The sequence below is a fragment of the Sinohyriopsis cumingii genome, unplaced genomic scaffold (genome assembly GCF_028554795.1).
Source record: "Sinohyriopsis cumingii isolate HCF-2022 unplaced genomic scaffold, ASM2855479v2 utg000131l, whole genome shotgun sequence".
NCBI classification, from domain to species: Eukaryota; Metazoa; Mollusca; class Bivalvia; order Unionida; family Unionidae; genus Sinohyriopsis; species Sinohyriopsis cumingii.
In genome coordinates, this window is record NW_028315872.1 from 2,785,070 (window position 1) to 2,807,209 (window position 22,140).

The window sequence follows — 22,140 nt, forward strand, 5'->3', positions numbered from 1 at the left end:
GTTTTATATTGGAAAGATCTTGGTGAGATTCGACTTTCAACATTTTACATAGAGCAGATGTAGTATAATTGCTAGAGGTTCTGAATCGTAATCTGAGGGTCTCAGGTTCTGCAATAGTCCAGGTCAGCCTGAGTCAGCTGACTCAGTGTCCCTTGGGAAGGCACATAGTTCCCTCTTACTTAGAGTGACATAGCCAGTTATGTGCAAAATGTTCTGTAAAAACCAAACAAGTAGCAGCAAATCTCCTGAATGGAAGGTCAGGCAGTTATATATATATATATATATATATATATATATATATATATATATATATATATATATATATATATATATATATATATATATATATATATATATATATTGTGTGTGTGTGTGTGTGTGTGTGTGTGTCCTAAAAGGAAATGACTCCAACCATACCTCAATATAATGTCTATCATGAGATTGTTATCGCTTCTTACCCCTGACCGAATGGTCATTTGGTGTGTTGAATTAGCAACAATATTTAGCTAATATGTATCTAGATGAAAATGGTATTGATCTTACCTTTCACATGATCTCAGTGGTGGCCAGTTTGAAAAGCATGTTAATACTCTTCTTGTATATGGTCATATAAAAAAAGTATTTACTAAACTGTGTTATAAATCTTTATTAGTTGTCAATGAAAATGTTATTGATCAGACTTTCAAACTGGTGACATGATGTTGATCTGGAAAATTTCTTGTCAATAGTTTTCAACATGAGATTGTCATATCTATATGAGATTGTCATATCTTCTTGAGAAAAATCATATCTATAAGAGATTGTCAAATCTACTTAAGATTGTCAAATCCACTCGAGATTATCATATCTACATGAGACTGCCATATCTAATTGAGATTGTCATATCTGCTTGAGATTGTCATATCTGCTTGAGATTGTCATATCTAAATGAGATTTGTCATATCTACATGAGGTCATCATATCTACATGAGATTGTCTTATCTACTTGAGATTGTCATATCTACATGAGATTTGTCATATCTTCATGAGATCATCGTATCTACTTGAGGTTGTCATATCTTCATGAGATTGTCATATCTGCTTTTGATTGTTATATCCACATGAGATCATCATATCTAAATGAGATTGTCATATCTACTTGAGATTTGTCATGTTTTCATGAGAACATCATATCTACGTGGGATTGTCATATCTACTTGAGATTGTCATATATACTTGAGATTGTCATATCTTCATGAGAGTTTCATATCTGCTTGAGATTGTTATATCCACATGAGATTATCATATCTACATGAGATCATCATATCTACGTGAGATTGTCATATCTACATGAGATTTGTCATATATTCATGAGATTGTCATATCTGTTTGAGATTGTTATATCCACATGAGATCATCATATCAGCATGAGATTGTCATATCTACATGAAGTTTTCATATAAACTTGAAATTGTCATATCCATATGAGATCATCATTTCTACATGAGATTTGTCATATCTACTTGAGATTGTCATATCTACATGAGATCATCATATCTACATGTGATTGTCATATCTACTTGAGATTTTCATATCTATGTGAGATCATTATTACTACATGAGATTGTCATATCTACTTGAGATTGTCATATCCACATGAGATCATCATATATATATATATATATATATATATATATATATATATATATATATATATATGAGACTGCAATATCTACATGAGATTTGACATATCTGCATGAGATCATCATATCTACTTGTGACTGTCATATCTACATGAGAGTGTCATAACTACATGAGATAGTCATATCTAAATGAGATCATCATATCTACTTGAGATTATTATATCTACATGAGATTAGTCCTATCTACATGAGATTGTCACTAAAAGTCTGCTGAATATTTATGCGACGGGTTAGTACTGTAAACAATGGTCGTACAACAGTCGTAACTGGCTGCCACCATGGCTATTGTGAGGTAAAAAAACAACGAACTAGAGAATTTTTCCTAGATGGAGGTTTATTCTGATATCCATATTTTGAAAAGACACTTTTTCTTTCCATATGTTTGCGCTTGTTTTTTGGAATAAGACCTTGATCCTATTAAATTATAGGTTGCGCATTCAAGTTATAGGGATACATTTTTTATTTTAAGAAATTCAATTATCAAAATACTCACCTTCTCCTTTAGACCGCCGTAAAAAAAACAATTTATATTATAGTATTTGACTGAAATGATGCTCTTGATGTAATGTACATGGTAAGAAGTTTATGTGATTTATAAGAAAATGTCTTGAGATTGTTTTACCCTGCAGGTGGGACAAACAGCTGATCTCCAAGAGGAGCCTATTAGCAAAGCTAAACAGAGTCGCAGTGAGAAGAAAGCTAGAAAAGCCTTGTTAAAATTGGGTGAGTTGCTTGGTAAATTATGTGAATGTGCATTCCTGTACATGCAAATCCATTTGTGAATGTGAACACACACACACACACACACACACACACACACAGCTACTTGTTTGGAAACTACTTGTGCCAAGAATACAAAACAGTCTACGGTGAAGGTAGAAAAATATGGATCAGTAACATTTGTTACAATATTTTTCAGTGTACATTTTTCATGTTATAAAGTGTATTGACATGTATTGTAAAAAAGTCACTTTTTGTAAAGGTTGCATAAAGTCATCTTGAAAATTAATTCCTGCATTTAACAGTTTTACTAAGCAACGGAGTTGGTAATTATCGTAGCTTTTTTCTGCCTGTGCTGGATCGTTGGGCTTTGACTGAAGTAAACTTCATACTGTTGGTTGATTTGTAGGAATTGCACTGAATGTTTAAAGTAATGTGACTGCTGTATTTTTATCTCTAACACTCAACACTTGCAAGGCTTCAGAGGATTTGTCAATGGGTGGGAATTGCAACTTTGTGTGGAAGTTTCCTAATAATATTGGAGCGTTCATGTATTTGTACATGTACATTGTTTGAAAAGAGAGAGTTCAGACAGCTTTGTATTTATCTTTAAAACTATTTGCAACATCTTTCACTGTGGAATGTCCATCCAACATTATTTAGGTCTTCTTTTTCACATCATGTTTTGTCAACTTCTTGAAACATCATAATAAACATGCTGTTTTATAGAGACAGTATCAGTCTGATACAAGTTGCTCTGTCGTGTTCCTACATGGATGTTTTAAACTTGAAGATGGATTCAGTTGTTAAATAATGATAGTCTATGTAGCCAGTGTCAATTGAGGCAAACATGTAACATAACTCGAAGATCTGTTAAGGATCCTCAGGAGCTAATAAGGAACCCAGTTAACATTTCTAGAAAGATTCTCTACTTACTAAGTTACATCTTTAAGAAGATGCTGTCAGTGGTATTGTGTAAAGATGACCATATACCACACCCCCTTCCCAGAACAAATCCCAGTAATATTTGTCCTAGATTGCAGCTAATATTTATCAAGAACTGTAAAGTACAGTGTCCCTAAGCCACTACGGTAAGCTTTAGTGTATTCTTCATTGACATTGGTTGGAGAACACAGTGTAGAACTATTATTTACCAAGACCTCTACAGTTTTCCTAATCCATTACATTAATGTTTACATTATTCTCCATTAGAATACAGTTAACACGTTGTAATCCATTACACTGATCTTTACATTATTCTCCATTAGAATACAGTTAACACATTGTAGTCCATTATATTGATCTTTACATTGTTCTCTTTTGGAATGCAGTTAACACGTTGTAATCCATTACACTGATCTTTACAATATTCTCTATTGGAATACAGTAAACACATTGTAGTCCATTACATTGATCTTTACATTGTTCTCTTTTGGAATGCAGTTAACACGTTGTAATCCATTACACTGATCTTTACAATGTTCTCCATTGTAATAGAACAAACACGTTGTAATCCATTACATTGATCTTTACACTGTTCTCTATTGGAATGCAGTAAACACGTTGTATTCCATTACATTGATCTTTACATTATTCTCTATTGGAATACAGTAAACACATTGTAGTCCATTACATTGATCTTTACATTGTTCTCTTTTGGAATGCAGTTAACACGTTGTAATCCATTACACTGATCTTTACAATATTCTCCATTGTAATAGAACAAACACGTTGTAATCCATTACACTGATCTTTACAATATTCTCTATTGGAATGCAGTAAACACGTTGTAATTCATTACACTGATGTTTACATTATTCTCTATTGGAATGCAGTAAACACGTTGTAATCCAGTACATTGATCTTTACATTATTCTCTATTGGAATGCAGTTAACACATTGTAGTCCATTACATTGATCTTTACATTGTTCTCTTTTGGAATGCAGTTAACACGTTGTAATCCATTACACTGATCTTTACAATATTCTCCATTGTAATAGAACAAACACGTTGTAATCCATTACACTGATCTTTACAATATTCTCCATTGTAATAGAACAAACACGTTGTAATCCATTACATTGATCTTTACATTATTCTTTATTGGAATGCAGTAAACACGTTGTAATCCATTACATTGATCTTTACACTATTCTCTGTTGGAATGCAGTAAACACGTTGTAATCCATTACATTAATCTTTACAGCATTCTGCATGGGAATACAGTTAACACGTTGTAATCCATTACACTGATCTTTACAGCATTCTCCATTGGAATGCAGTAAACACGTTGTAATCCATTACACTGATCTTTATATTATTCTCTATTGGAATGCAGTAAACACGTTGTAATCCATTACACTGATCTTTACATTATTCTTTATTGGAATGCAGTAAACACATTGTAATCCATTACATTAATCTTTAAATTATTCTCTATTGGAATGCAGTCAACACGTTGTAATCCATTACATTGATCTTTACAGCATTCTCCATTGGAATGCAGTAAACACACTGTAGTCCATTACATTGATCTTTACATTATTCTCTATTGGAATGCAGTACACACGTTGTAATCCATTACATTGATCTTTACAGCATTCTCCATTGGAATGCAGTAAACACGTTGTAATCCATTACACTGATCTTTACATTATTCTCCATTAGAATACAGTTAACACATTGTAGTCCATTACATTGATCTTTACATTGTTCTCTTTTGGAATGCAGTTAACACGTTGTAATCCATTACACTGATCTTTACAATATTCTCTATTGGAATACAGTAAACACATTGTAGTCCATTACATTGATCTTTACATTGTTCTCTTTTGGAATGCAGTTAACACGTTGTAATCCATTACATTAATCTTTACAGCATTCTCTATTGGAATACAGTAAACACGTTGTAATCCATTACACTGATCTTTACACTGTTCTCTATTGGAATGCAGTAAACACGTTGTAATTCATTACACTGATCTTTACATTATTCTCTATTGGAATGCAGTAAACACGTTGTAATCCAGTACATTGATCTTTACATTATTCTCTATTGGAATGCAGTTAACACATTGTAGTCCATTACATTGATCTTTACATTGTTCTCTTTTGGAATGCAGTTAACACGTTGTAATCCATTACACTGATCTTTACAATATTCTCCATTGTAATAGAACAAACACGTTGTAATCCATTACACTGATCTTTACAATATTCTCCATTGTAATAGAACAAACACGTTGTAATCCATTACATTGATCTTTACATTATTCTTTATTGGAATGCAGTAAACACGTTGTAATCCATTACATTGATCTTTGCACTATTCTCTGTTGGAATGCAGTAAACACGTTGTAATCCATTACATTAATCTTTACAGCATTCTGCATGGGAATACAGTTAACACGTTGTAATCCATTACACTGATCTTTACAGCATTCTCCATTGGAATGCAGTAAACACGTTGTAATCCATTACACTGATCTTTATATTATTCTCTATTGGAATGCAGTAAACACGTTGTAATCCATTACATTGATCTTTACATTATTCTCTATTGGAATGCAGTAAACACATTGTAATCCATTACATTAATCTTTAAATTATTCTCTATTGGAATGCAGTCAACACGTTGTAATCCATTACATTGATCTTTACAGCATTCTCCATTGGAATGCAGTAAACACACTGTAGTCCATTACATTGATCTTTACATTATTCTCTATTGGAATGCAGTACACAAGTTGTAATCCATTACATTGATCTTTACAGCATTCTCCATTGGAATGCAGTAAACACATTGTAATTCATTACACTGATCTTTACATTATTCTCTATTGGAATGCAGTTAACACGTTGTAATCCATTACATTGATCTTTACAGCATTCTCCATTGGAATGCAGTAAACACGTTGTAATTCATTACACTGATCTTTACATTATTCTCTATTGGAATGCAGTAAACACGTTGTAATCCATTACATTGATCTTTACAGCATTCTCCATTGGAATGCAGTAAACACGTTGTAATCCATTTCACTGATCTTTACATTATTCTCTATTGGAATACAGTTAACAAGTTGTAATCCATTACACTGTTCTTTACAACATTCTCCATTAGAATGCAGTAAACACGTTGTAATCCATTACACTGATCTTTACATTATTCTCTATTGGAATGCAGTAAACACGTTGTAATCCATTACATTGATCTTTACAGCATTCTCCATTGGAATGCAGTTAACACATTGTAATGATGATGACTCATTTCCCAATTTGTCTATAAATGATGATAAATATGCTTTAACCAAACCCTGATGTCTGGATGTCTGATAAAAGATGTACATATATAAATATTGGAAACAATGTACTATGAATTGAGGTGTAATAGATACCTTGATCATATGATAATGCCCAATTATTGCTCCTTTGTTTAGGATGGCGCTACAGTCTGCCATCCAACGGCAGGCTTTCTGCCCATATAGGGGACTGTTCTGCCTTGAATTTCCAGTGATTCACCACATTGAACATGGAAACATTCTGCATTATGCAGATAATGTCTTAATTGTACTAGTGAGTGTCTAAATATGTCCTCGTTTGTTAACAGAGTGCCCTCAGTTCGAAATTTACCTTGTGTAAAATGCATTGACAAGTACTCTGTACACGACCAAGTCAAGTGGTTATGGAGCCAATGGATTAAGGGTTCCATCTGGTCAGCTATATTTCTGGGTATGAAAAAACCCTGATGATATGTAATTTATGGTTTTGCTTTGAAAAAATAAAATAACATACACCTTTTTACTTGACTAATACACCATTCACACATCAGCTATTTTTTGTTTGTTTGTTGCAATTTTGGTTTCTGTAACATTTATTTAACATAAGCATGTTGTGATTTATACTTTCAGGTTTGAAACAGATACAGGGAGTGACAAGGGTCACCATTAAGAGAGCAAAAAATATTATCTTCGTCATCAGCAGACCAGATGTGTACAAGAATCCGGCTTCTGACACATATATTGTCTTTGGTGAAGCCAAGGTTAGGAACACTTTAACATCAGTAGAAATAAAAATAAACATAAATACATACATATACATTAGGAGAACGAAAATACAGTAAAGTCATGCAATATTTAATTGCTTATTATATATTACGTTGCTTTTTGCTCACATCTGTGATGAAGCAGAGAGATATTTTACTAACCTTGTCCTTAAAGTCTGCGTATAATAAAGTATTTACATTTGTATAATATCATTGCTTTTCAGCCCTTCTTTCTGTTATGGTCAAAGACATTAGTATAGAGTGGGTTTCATTGAACCTATTCCAGAGGAGGGGGCTAAGACAGTTATTTTTGTTATATGATCGTGCACTGGATGTTGACTCTTAGTTACATTTTTGCATCTAGAACATATTTTATGCAATCTGCCTTCATACGGTTATGCTTGACTTTGTGAATAGAAATATCTTTATGAATGCTACAACCTTGTTACAATATCACCCACTTAACTCATATTTCAAATGGAACATTCTTAGTAGGCTTTCTGCACCCTGTATACACACTGCTATATATGGAACCATGAAGCGTTCTGAGGGGATGTATCTTGATGAGCACAGCTCCTAAATGCAGAAGTAGGTCACAGAGATTCATATTTTTACACCTCATAGACATAAAGTATGTATTTGATGTTAATTTTTCTAGCACTGTTCAGAATCACTGAGTTGATGATGCTATACATTGTTGGTACGGTATCCTTACAACAATAGAATCTCATAGTGACCTATGTGTGATTATAGCCTGGCTTAGTTAAATTTTTGTATTTAGATCATGAGATTGTCACATGTTATACACATATTATTCTATTTAGAATCATACAAATTTATAAAAATTGGAGAGAGAACGCATCTTGATAAGTACTACATCCTTATTGCAAAAAGGTCTCTGCGACCGATATACCTAACTTCATTGGGCAGTTTGCAATTTTGTGTTTATAGTTCATTTATTGGATCCTGTTTATGTTCAAAGTAGGGAACATATTAATTACATAACTGTTAATACTATGCCCTTAGCACAAAAAGCCACCGTGATATACAGGCTATGCATTACCAACCTTGGCTGTATATTAACTCATGACCATTCATATTTGTATGTTGTTGTTCTTGTTGCTGTAGGGTTTAACGCCATTTTTCAGCACAAGATAGGCTATGCATGGCGGCCAGTATAATTGGTGGAGGAAGAACCCTGGAAAACCCCGGCAAGAACCACCGACCCACGAGAAGCTACTGGCAGGCTTTCTCAAGTACCACATATTTGTATGTAGTATACATCTTAGGCCATAACAGAATACTTATTACCATTCATATTTGTACGTAGTATACATCTTAGGCCATAACAGAATACTCATTACCATTCATATTTGTACGTAGTATACATCTTAGGCCATAATAGAATACTTATTACCATTCATATTTGTACGTAGTATACATCTTAGGCCATAACAGAATACTCATTACCATTCATATTTGTACGTAGTATACATCTTAGGCCATAATAGAATACTTATTACCATTCATATTTGTACGTAGTATACATCTTAGGCCATAACAGAATACTCATTACCATTCATATTTGTACGTAGTATACATCTTAGGCCATGATAGAATACTTATTACCATTCATATTTGTACGTAGTATACATCTTAGGCCATAATAGAATACTCATTAGAAAGAGTGCAGTTGGAAATAAGAATAAATATGTGTCTTTCATGGCAAACTTTCTATGTTAATAACTATACATATATTGATATATTACATTGGATAGATTAACTGTATTAACTGTATTAACTGTATTGTACATGTATGAGTACAAATGCATGTATTTCATGTGTCATCATCTGTATTGGCTATTGAACATGATCACTGATGCATGAACCATCCTATTACAGTAGTCAGTAAAAGCAGTGCTGCACTCAGTAAGGTTATTGTTTGGAGTGTTAGTCTTGTGCTACGCTAACGATCCAACATATACGGGTTGCAAGAGAATGGAATAAATGCTAATGCTCAAAATATGTAACTTGTCAACGGCTAATAATCCTACTATATGGGTTGCAAGAGAAAGGAAACATAGCTATGGCTCAAAATAGGTAACTCGTCATGAGTATCGCTTGCATACTTTGTAGTACACATATTATAACTTGCCAAATGAGACGTGCAAAGAGTGGCTTTTAAAGCCTTGATAAGCTGTTTGATTGCAATATGTGCGTGTGCATTTGTTATTTCATAAGGTGGTTTGTCAAGCTCAACGCTCTATGTCCATCTTGAACAGCTTTATAGCTACATCATTAAACACTTTAACAACATACAAAATTGTACTCTTCTGATATCTAGCATTAGTCCGATAAATCAGCCTTCCCCCAAATCTGTGTTGATACTGATATCTATTATTAGTCCGATAAATCAGCCCCCCAAATCTATGTTGATGCTGATATCTAGCATTAGTCCGATAAATCAGCCCCCCAAATCTGTGTTGATACTGATATCTAGCATTAGTCCGATAAATCAGCCCCCTAAATCTGTGTTGATACTGATATCTAGCATTAGTCCGATAAATCAGCCCCCCCCCCAAAGCTGTGTTGATAATGATGGAAGATATGAAGGTCTGATGTGACCTGTTCATTAGAATGTGCAGTTTTGCTGCATGCAGATCTTTCTGGAACATACATGTGCACACTTTAGACACATACCGGTAAGTGGTAACAGCTACATCAAGCGTGAAATTCAAAATGGCCACATGACAGATGGTTGTGCTATTCCAGGTGGATTTACAAGTCATCAAACATATGATATGCTCCGGAAATATAATGTACATGTCACTAAAAGAACACTACATCCAGTGGTAGTTGCACAGCCACGATAAATACCGGTAAGTGTATAACATGTACACCGATGTGTGCAGACAAATTCGTATGCAGATAATTGCAGCTTTCAATGAATAGATGATATCAGCCCCTCACCCGAAAATCAGCATCATCACGGGTAAAGGGCTGATTTATTGACCTAATCTAGCATGGTACCTTAGGAGGGCATCTCGAGAACCATTATCACTACTTCTCTTTGGCGAATGTTGAAACTGAGATGGTGTTTTTATTAAAACATTTGCAATGTGTTATTGTGTACACATGAAAATGTTACAGATATGGCTCAAATGCCATTGGGTCAAGTCAAAGGTAATAGCTGGCGTTTTTGTATTTGAATGAGAGCATGTATATATGCCAATAAAAAAGACCTGAAGAATACATTGAATTATATTAGTTCTATCATTTTTGCTTTCCAGAAAATAAAAGTTATAGATTTAACAAAACATAGCTTGTGGAAATATCTTGAGAGTTTCATAGACAATGAAAATGATCTTATATCCATAATATCAGGTTCAAAGACAATGAAAATGATCTTGTATCCATAATATCAGGGTCAAAGACAATGAAAATGATCTTATATCCATAATATCAGATGCAATGAAAATGAAAATGATCTTATATCCATGTTATCAGATTCAAGGACAATGAAAATGATCTTATATCCATAATATCAGGTTCAAGGACAATGAAAATGATCTTATATCCATAATATCAGGTTCAAGGACAATGAAAATGATCTTATATCCATAATATCAGGTTCAAGGACAATGAAAATGATCTTATATTCATAATATCAGGTTCAAGGACAATGAAAATGATCTTATATCCATATTATCAGGTTCAAGGACAATGAAAATGATCTTATATTCATAATATCAGGTTCAAGGACAGTGAAAATGATCTTATTTCCATAATATCAGGTTCAAGGACAATGAAAGTGATCTTATATCCATATTATCAGGTTCAAGGACAATGAAAATAATCTTATATCCATAATATCATGTTCAAGGACAATGAAAATGATCTTATATCCATAATAGCAGGTTCAAGGACAATGAAAATGATCTTATATCCATAATATCAGGTTCAAGGACAATGAAATGATCTTATATCCATAATATCAGGTTCAAGGACAATGAAATGATCTTATATCCATAATATAAGGTTCAAGGACAATGAAAATGATCTTATATCCATAACATCAGATGCAAGGACAATGAAAATGATCTTATATCCATAATATCAGATGCAAGGACAAATGCAATGACACAGAATTTTGCACTGTATTTACATGTATCTTACGAACGTGTTAACTCCAACATATAAGGAGATATTTGCTTTACTAAATTTTAGTAAAATTAAGTTTGTAACAGTTTCAATATCTGGGAGCTAAAATAATGAAAGTATGGAGGAAATAGGCTTATTGTGGATCCGTGTAAATTTGTTTCTCCAGTACTGTTCCAACATGGTGGTGATGGTGGGGGGCAGAACAAGTTCGTTCCATGAGTCTTTTGAAACGTTAAACATGGCAGGCTAGTGAGAGTAGACACCTTGGTCTTCCTTAAAGAGTTGTTCCCCTTGCAGTCGCTTGAGAATTGTGTCATTTACAGGTTGAGGATCTGAATCAGAAAGCACAGATGGCAGCCGCAGAGAAATTCATGGCCTCAACAGCAGACACTTATTTCCTTGGCGAGCAGCCTAAAGCAAAGACACAGCCCATCCAGGAGGAATCAGAAGAAGATGAAGAGGTTAGTTCCTTTGTTTTTATGACTCACAGACGCTGTGGGTAGTTGGGGAGGGGCTATCATAATTGTTTTGTGGAGACATGATGAGACATTGAGTAGATGTGAATTCAAGACCACCTTTATCCATGTAGAGAGCAGTCATGAAACTATTCCAGGTTGTGAGCAGTTATTAAAAATTGTCATAAAAAATTGTGTATTATAAAAACAAGATTTGGAGTGGGTATAGTTAAATGTTGAAGGACAGTGTTTACCTCAGTAAACGATAAAATTAACAATATAATTAATCCTGTCTTCAGCCATCACTTATGAAAGGTAAAGATATGCAATGGGATTTATTAAAAGCAGCAATAACATCAAACAATTTTTAAATTGTGGCTAGAACCTCAGGTATGTTAAGGTTCAAAACAGTGTATGAATGACGGGGCTACTTTTAATAGCGAATATTTTATGCTGGTGAGCGCATAGACATTGAATGCTAACAAAGCTCTTTAGATAAGTTTTGCTAATGGAGCTACAGAGCAGATATTGTATGGTGAGAGGTTAAAAGGTAAATAGTGTATACGGATGGGGCTAAATAGAAGATATTGTATTGCATAGCAGATGTTGCATGTTGATGGGCTACATAGTGGATATTTTACGCTAATCTAGAGCCACATAACATATGTTATTGGTACAACATGCCTCGTTTAGATGATAATAAGGCTACAAAAATGATATTGTATGGTGATGGTTCTTCATATGAAATATTGTTTGATTATAGCCGATATTGTACTGCACAGCCGATATTGTACTGCACAGCCGATAATGTCTGCATATGGGTCTACAAAGCATATTCTGTATCACAGAGCCGATATTGTATTGTGATGCATCTACATAAGAGATACTGTGTGCTGATGTATCTACATAAGAGATACTGTGTGTTGATGTGTCTACATAAGATATACTGTGTGCGGATGTATCTACATAAGATATACTGTGTGTGCGGATGTATCTACATAAGATATAATGTGTGATGATGTGTCTACATAAGAGATAATGTGTACTGATTTGTCTACATAAGAGATACTGTGTGTTGATTTGTCTACATAACATATTATGTGTGCTGATTTGTCTACATAATATATACAGTGTGCTGATGTATCTACATAATATTTATTGTGTGCTGATGTGTCTACATAAGAGATACTGTGTGCTGATTTGTCTACATAAGAGATAATGTGTACTGATGTGTCTACATTAGATATAATGTGTGCTGATGTGTCTACATAACAAATTATGAGTGCTGACGGGTCTGCCTAACAGATACTGTGCGCTCACGGGTCTGCATATCATATATTGTATGCTGAATCTATATAGTGGATATTGTATGCTGATGGGCCTATATAGTGGATATTGTATGCTGATGGGTCTATATAGTGGATATTGTATGCTGATGGGTCTACATAGTGGATATTGTATGCTGATGGGTCTATATAGTGGATATTGTACGATGTTGGGTCTATATAGCATATATTTTATGCTGATAGGTCTATATAGCATAAATGTTATGCTGGTGGGTCTACATAGCAGATATTGTATGCTGATGGGTCTATATAGTGGATATTGTATGCTGATGGGTCTATATAGTGGATATTGTATGCTGATGGGTCTATGTAGTGGATATTGTATGCTGATAGGTCTATATAGTGGATATTGTATGCTGATGGGTCTATATAGTGGATATTGTATGCTGATGGGTCTATATAGTGGATATTGTATGCTGATGGGTCTATATAGTGGATATTGTATGCTGATGGGTCTATATAGTGGATATTGTATGCTGATGGATCTACATAGCAGATATTGTATGCTGATGGGTCTATATAGTGGATATTGTATGCTGATGGGTCTATATAGTGGATATTGTATGCTGATGGGTCTATATAGTGGATATTGTATGCTGATCGGTCTATATAGTGGATATTGTATGCTGATGGGTCTACATAGCATATATTGTATGCTGATGGGTCTATATAGTGGATATTGTATGCTGATGGGTCTATATAGTGGATATTGTATGCTGATGGGCCTACATAGCATATATTGTATGCTGATGGGTCTATATAGTGGATATTGTATGATGATGGGTCTATATAGTGGATATTGTACGATGTTGGGTCTATATAGCATATATTGTATGCTGATGGGTCTATATAGTGGATATTGTATGCTGATGGGTCTATATAGTGGATATTGTACGATGTTGGGTCTATATAGCATATATTTTATGCTGATAGGTCTATATAGCATAAATGTTATGCTGGTGGGTCTACATAGCATATATTGTATGCTGATGGGTCTATATAGTGGATATTGTATGCTGATGGGTCTACATAGCATATATTGTATGCTGATTGGTCTATATAGTGGATATTGTATGCTGATGGGTCTACATATCAGATATTGTATGCTGATGGGTCTATATAGCATATATTGTATGCTGATGGGTGTATATTGCATATATTGGATGCTGATGGGTCTCTATATCATATATCGTATGATTATGAGTCTCTATAGTATATATTGTATGCTGATGGGACTATATAGCATATATTGTATGTTGTTGGTTGTATATAGTAGATAGTGTATGCTGATGGGACTATATAGCATATATTTTATGCTGTTGGATCTATATACTAGATATTTTAGGTCCATGGCACTCTGTAGCACATGGTGTATAATAGCACAGATAGTGTATGTTGATGAATGTATATTGCAAGTTAATGGGTCTATTTAAGGGTCATAGTAGATGCTAGTGAGTTTAAATAGCACATTGTATGTTGGCAACATTACATAGCAGGTAATATATGGCATATATGTTATTACACGGTACTCATTGTACTGTCAGGTTCATATTACATGTATTAAGAAATCGGTGAAGGCAATGGAAAAGTAAAAAGAATTTGCAATAAGATATTTCAGATTTTATGTATACATGTATCAGTCTGATTGTTTCTATCCAATTCCATTTTAGATAAAGTGGCAGTATTAATGTTTTTCAGATTGATGAGACTGGATTGGAAGCCAAAGATATTGAGCTGGTTATGTCTCAAGCAAACGTATCCAGATCTAAAGCAGTTAAAGCACTCAAAAAAAGCAATAATGACATTGTTAATGCTATAATGGTAAGTACTCAAGTTGTGTCAAGCCTACTAATGCTAATGGCAGGATGCATTTTGTCTTCCCAATTTCCAATTAGCGCACCCCCAGTCAAATCAAAGAACCATTCTGGCTTTCAGGAGGGCCATTTTATTTTCATATAACTGCATATGAACCTATCACCTGCTTATCATTTCACTATATTTATAAATATTTTAATTCCTTTAAATTCCTGCATTAATTTTATAATAATACTATACACAAGTACTAAATTAACATGGAGTTATTATTCATATGTGTTTATTAATAAATTATATATATATATACACACACACACACATATATATATATATATATACACACACACACATATATATATATATACACACACACACACACACACATATATATACACACACACACACACACACACACACACATATATATATATATATATACACACACATATATATATACACACACACACACACACACATATATATATATATATATATATATATATATATATATATATATATATATATATATATATAAAATCAACAATACGTTCACATAACCTCGCTATGTGTTTTCTTTTTATTTGCTGTACAGAAGGAAAAGATATGTCTTGTTTTCATTGTGGTCCTTTTAGAGCATTTTACACTTGAAAACGTCAACTGTATATCCCAGGTCAACATCAGATGCACAGGAAATGTTCCACATTTTCATTTACCATCATTTTCTGTGCACTTAATTCCTGTGTGGCCTATGAATACCTATCAATTTAGAGGGCACATGTTAAGGTCACTGACTGAAACAAAAAGTTTCCAAAAAATACCTATAGGTCTGTACAGTTACCAAACTTGTGGATGGCTTGCACTTGGCGTAAGAAAGGATGTTATTAATCCGAGTACAATTCAACACATGTAGGGAGTATAGTGTACTGTTCAGTGTGCTTTGTTTTATACACCCATCATAAGGAGGTTATTATGTTATGTCTGACTGACCTTTCTGTGCACCTGTCACCAATTTGGATTCCATACAATAACTTTAGTTGTCCCATATCTACAGCATGCAAAATTGTGGATGGCTTGCATTTCAAGCATGGAGAAACGCTATATATTCTGGCTCCAAATACTAGACTGTCAATGCATGAAAGAAGAAAATGTATTACTGAGCATAAATTTCAGCTATCTACATAGGAATATTAAACATGGGGAATGAGAAAGCTCTTATTTTCTTTGTTGTTGTTGTTTTTTCATAGCGCTTCTAGTTATAGATAGTGGGTCTCAGGCGACCATTTGACCATCATCCATCAGTCAGTTAAGACAAATTTTTATCGCTATTACTTATATATTATTCAGAAAATTGCCACTAAACTTCACAGAAACACATTCAACTCGATGTTTAATTTTGGTGCTATATAAAAATGGTACTGCTATGAAATTTAAAGATATCATGCGAGCAGCATGAATGCATAAACCTAGCAATCAATGTTTAATATGTGAGAAGTTTAGAAAATCAGTTCTAAGATACATATATATATATATATATATATATATATATATATATATATATATATATATGTGTGTAACTTCACAGTCTAGAATTTGTACTTAATTGTTCAGATAAACTTTAGTAAAACAAACCTAACAAATAATGATACTTACTGATAAAAATACTTCTGTCAATTCCAAAATATATAGATGGCAGTTGATACTAAATGTTGCTTAGAAATGCTGCTAATTATTTATAATTGAAGAATGTGTTGATGAAAGGTTCTATACTTTTTGTGAAGCATGGCTGGGCGGAAAATTATTGATTTATTTTCACATCCAATCATTGTCCAAAGTAAATAGCAGAATGAAGAAAGCAATTGATGAGGAAGAGTTTCTAACCAAAAGATAACACAAAACAGATGAAGAATCTATTAGTCTTCGAAACAGACAACAGGATCTTATTTGAGAGACATGGGAAGGTTATATATATAAATTTTGGAAATCCCCCCCCCCACCGCATTATTTCATACCCTATTAGTTTGGTGACAATTTGGAGATTCCCCCATTAGATAAATTTCTGGCATTGCAAAGATGATCTTGGCAACTTTATAGCTTATGCTCCTGCATTTATGGTGATATCAACATGAATGTTGCCACTAAAATACTTCTTATGATATCCGCTTGGTCCAAAGCAAAAATGGTGCCGAACTGACCAACACTGTATCAATCTTCAAAATCTTATTGCTTCTCATCACGTCGACATGGGGTTTGGACTGGAAGACTTTTATGATGTCCAGTTGGTCCAAAATGAAAATGAAATGGTTACATTCTGACATTATATGGCAGCCACGTTTTTTAGCTTGAACATCTTGGCATTGTTACTCATACATAATCGATAGTCATATACATGTGAGGTTTTCAATAAATGAATAATGATGTCTAGTTTGTCCATTTTGAGATCCAGTATGGCCACCATTGGTCATCCTGAAGATTTTATTGCTGATACTCCTCCTGAACAGAAAGTCATGGCTACAAAGGAATCTCACTTGAAGATTTCTTGTGGCGTCTACCAATTATAACTTCTGGAGATCTGATATCCAATATAACTGACACAACAACCATTTTCAAAACCTTGTCCCTATTCCAAAAGACAATGGAAAATATTATAAACCTTATAATTTTCCTTAGCATACTGCTTATGATGCATAGTTTCTTCTAAATAAAAAGCTATATTCAAAATATTGTTAAAGATACTCCTTCTAGGAAGTCGTGAAAAAGACGTGAATCTGCCTTAAAATATGGCTGCTACAATTGTTATGATTTCCGCAACTTCTGGTATATGAGATTATTTAATTTTCATAATTTGCATTCATGGTCATAAACTGTACATAATATTTTTTTTTATAAATTGTGCGCGTAATTTGGCTCTGTTGAAAACACAGATTACACAGGATCTATTAATAGATGTTTATGTACGTATTGACAATTACTAATAATAATCATAATAATAAGATTTAAAATGGCACCTTTGGCGTATTTTCTCAGTGACTGATGGGATATAGAAGTTTCAAGAAGAATTGTGTGGATTCCCATTGGTTGCCCGAGGTCTTGTAAATATACATAATTTGGCGTAAATCAAGAGTGTATGTTGTCATATGGGGTCTATTGCGAACTACAGTTGCAGTATGTGGTGTATATAAGGATAAAATTAAGCATTTGGTTTCACTTTGATTTCTGGAGTCATTCAAACTTATTGTTTTCCTGATGTAAGTCTGCAGACGTATTTTATGTTGTACTAAGTTATTTTTCAAGACGAAAAACTTTTGTTTGTTCTCTTTAGTGGTGATAGAAAGTGCTCATTATTTGGACTCTAATATTATTCTGGAACTGTTATAAATTATTTAAAAGAATTCTAGATGATGCCATCTTGATGATGTCATGGTTCTTGGAGGACCAGTTCATTTCCAGTATTAAAAATGTATAAGGGACTTTTCATTCATTTAGAACTTTCATAAACCTTTATAAGGGCTAACTTGGATTCACTTTATCATGCTGTAAGTTCCTCTCACATTTTTTATTTATTTCTTTAATAATTAAATTGTTTGTTAAAGTTTTACAAAACTTGTTGGTTTTGTTTCCTTTCTGATCCTTAAGTGTGTGACCATAGATTCGTAACACAATGAACATGTTGGAAATCTTTTTCAATAATTATTTGAATGGATGGTCCTTTCAAAATGGTGTTTTCACTAGAATTCTTTAAATGGTGTCTAGTTTTGTCCTAAATGAAATTGGTGCCAATATTGCAGCCAAATGCCTGAAACAGTGGCTAATGTGAAAATCTTGTCACTCAAGAACATCGGATGTATATTTAAGACTCCACAGTTGAAAATCAGCAATGGTATTGTATTACAGTTTGATGAAATTCTTTATGAACTGTAAACCATTTATTCCTTTGAGGTACCCTTGTATTGAATCTGATACAGTATTTGTGAATGCTGCATAACTCAAAACTTGCACTATTGGACTGGGGTTTAATCATCTAAATACTAATCATGCCTACTTAAATTTGTCAAACAGCACAGGGACTAAATGTAGCTCAGAGTTTGTTCAGTTATATGCATGGTTCATGAAATCAGGAAAGAATTCTTGAATTTACAGCATCGCTTAAATGCACTGACATTGCAGTGAGTTCATTTTATCCTTGAGACATCTTCGAATGTGAATTTATATGATGGAATGCAAAAACTGAACAAAGTATCTATCTTAAGAATTGTCGATTATTTAATAAATTCGATAAGACAGTTGGAACAAATGACACTCAAAACAGGTTGTTACGAAATGAAACAGCTTACTATTGTCGTAATGGCATGCTATATAGCTATGTGTTTTTATCTACTATTGTACCATTTATGCAGCGATAAACAAAGTAACGTGGAGAAAATTGTTTGATGAAATATTACTGTTACAAATGTGTGTAGGTTAATGAAAACATCTTGAAAAATGTGTGAAAAAGAGCTTCCAGAAACTGTACAAACAGTGTACACAGCTCTAACTGAGCAAAAGTTCTCATCATGACCTCCGACTTCAGTTGTGCAATGAAAATGTATAACATATATAAATAATTTCCCCTAATTGACTTTACAGTGATGCAACATGGGTTGTGTTTACAACAGGAGCAAAACGCTAACAACTTTGGCATAAAAACCTAACATTTTAAAAGTAATATTAGCACATTTAAACACTTTGAATGCAATTTTAATTTTAAATTTTACTTTGACATTGACTTAAGTATTCATCATGATGAAAAAGCCGATAACGCCATGTTCCAATGTCTTCTCCGTGATGTGCCGTTTTCCACAGAAACAGGCCCACCTGTACATTCACCTACATGCACAAAACACTTTATCATTTGCATACTTGTGGTATATCTTGACACTTTATCTTTTGCATACTTGTGGTATATCTTGACACTTGTGCATTTGTATCAAACTGGGTCATATGGCATGCATCTCATTCATCAAGAAATAATTGTGCAATGATGGCACTCAAAACACGCTAATTGTAAAACATTAAAGAATATTATGTTTTTCTTAGTATCTAAGTGGGTGCAGAAGATATGTCTAATGATCCAGTATAAATGAAAGCAGCAGAACGTGATTGAATGGAATTTACTAATCATGATTAGAAAGGGGGCAATTCCTTAACACCATATACCTATAATATGTTATTTCAGCCAATTAAGAAAGCAAAACAAAAACATTTAACCATAATGCTGATGTTCAAATAATACAAAAGATTGAATCGTTAGGAACTCATCACTAAATTGAAACTAAACATCAACTATGTTGTTGTTTACAGTTGTTAGGCCAACATTATTTCAGATCTTATTTCTATAAATTTTCATACGTGTATTGAATAAGAATGTGTGAAAATAATACTACTTTGAGTCTGTTGCAGTAATTTGATGGAATATCGAACGTTTGACCCTTATGACCTGATCTTAAAGCTTACTGAAATGTCCCTTAAATTATAGTCTTCTAAAATAATAGCAAATGATGTGAAAATGTGACCCGTCAGATTTAGACATGAACACGAATGGATTTATTCCAGATCTGGATTTGCATATTAGATTCAGTAGTCATGACATTTTGTTAAACATTGCTGAGAAGGTCCTTGTAGATGTGGCTTGACTTGAATCTATTCTGAATGTTCTTGCATTTGGTGATGTAAGAAGCAAGCAATACGTTCATAGCAAATAATGGAATAAACTCAGACATGGAGAAGGGTCCAGTAAATTTGACAAAGGGGGCCATTATGACCCTTATTCTTGGAAGCAGGAGAATGCACATTTTGTCTTTGGGATTCGCTCCCTTAGAGCTCTGTAAGTGTGCTAGATATTCTTCCTTGCCGAGACGCTAGGTTCATGTCAAACATGAAACAAATCAAGCCTTCTCATGACCATATGTAGCAAAAAGAACAAACATGCTGTTACCATAGACGGTTAAAGTTTGCTTGCATTTTACAACAACGAATTTTGCATGTATCCTTTTTTATTTTTGTAGCACCAAAAAGTTGTAAGGACACAGCCTGTTAAAATCGCTGCATATAGGAGTCTTAAATCTGCTTATAAAAATAACAGTCATAAAATAGTGCAAGTAGCTCAAAACGTTTGATTAAAATTCTCTTTAGTTGCCTCACCTGAATGAATCATTTTTTGCATTTTGCTTGATGAAGCTGACACACCCTTTTGTTTTTGGCTTCATGCCTTTCAGATCCCAGTCAGCTATTTAAAAATAAAAAATTTCTTTAATTCAACACATGACTTCATCATTCATTTAAATTGCAATTTAAATAGCAGTAGAGTTAATAAGACAAATTCTTTGATCATTCTGTTCATATTCCATTTTAGCAATTTAGGATGTGATGAAAGAGTAGTTTTTAATTTTTTTTCCAGGACTTAACGATGTAACTTTCTGAACAACAGTCATCGTCACCTATATATATATTGTTCCTGCTGTGCCTGCCTGTTGATTGCTTTCGTGTGGTATTTTATTATCAGATTTCTGAGAAATATGAAAAATTAAAAAGCAAAGAAAAAATACAACAATGTAAAGGAGTAGTGTCTCTCATTTATTTAGTTCCAATATTCATACACAAGAAAAGTTATAGAACAACCTATCGTCCATCCATGTCATAGAACTAGTATTGATTGCAACTCCTAGACTACTTCAAGGAGTTTCATGAAACTTTCCCCATCCCCTCCAACAGTAAATTATCGTCTTTAATTGGTTGACAACATCAATCGATCTCAAGAAAGACAGATATTTCTTTTATCAACTAAGTAAAAAGGGCCATTTACACACCCTGCCTCTTTTGTCTCTGACTCTGTTTCAGTCTCTCTGTCTCTCTATTTCTATCTATCTGTCTATCTATATAT

The 22,140-nt window shown here is 33.5% G+C and overlaps 1 protein-coding gene across 1 annotated transcript in view; it reads left to right on the plus strand.

The window, feature by feature from the left end:
• LOC149774822 (uncharacterized) overlaps positions 1–21,816 on the plus strand; it is a 37,950-nt gene extending 16,134 nt beyond the window's left edge. The window contains exons 9-13 of the mRNA XM_089944711.1: positions 2,312–2,405; positions 7,314–7,444; positions 11,932–12,069; positions 15,108–15,230; positions 21,658–21,816. Of these exons, the coding sequence (XP_089800837.1) occupies positions 2,312–2,405; positions 7,314–7,444; positions 11,932–12,069; positions 15,108–15,230; positions 21,658–21,672 (501 nt within the window). The 3' untranslated portion in view covers positions 21,673–21,816. The remainder of the gene's footprint in view (positions 1–2,311; positions 2,406–7,313; positions 7,445–11,931; positions 12,070–15,107; positions 15,231–21,657) is intronic.
• Positions 21,817–22,140: the final 324 nt, after the last annotated feature.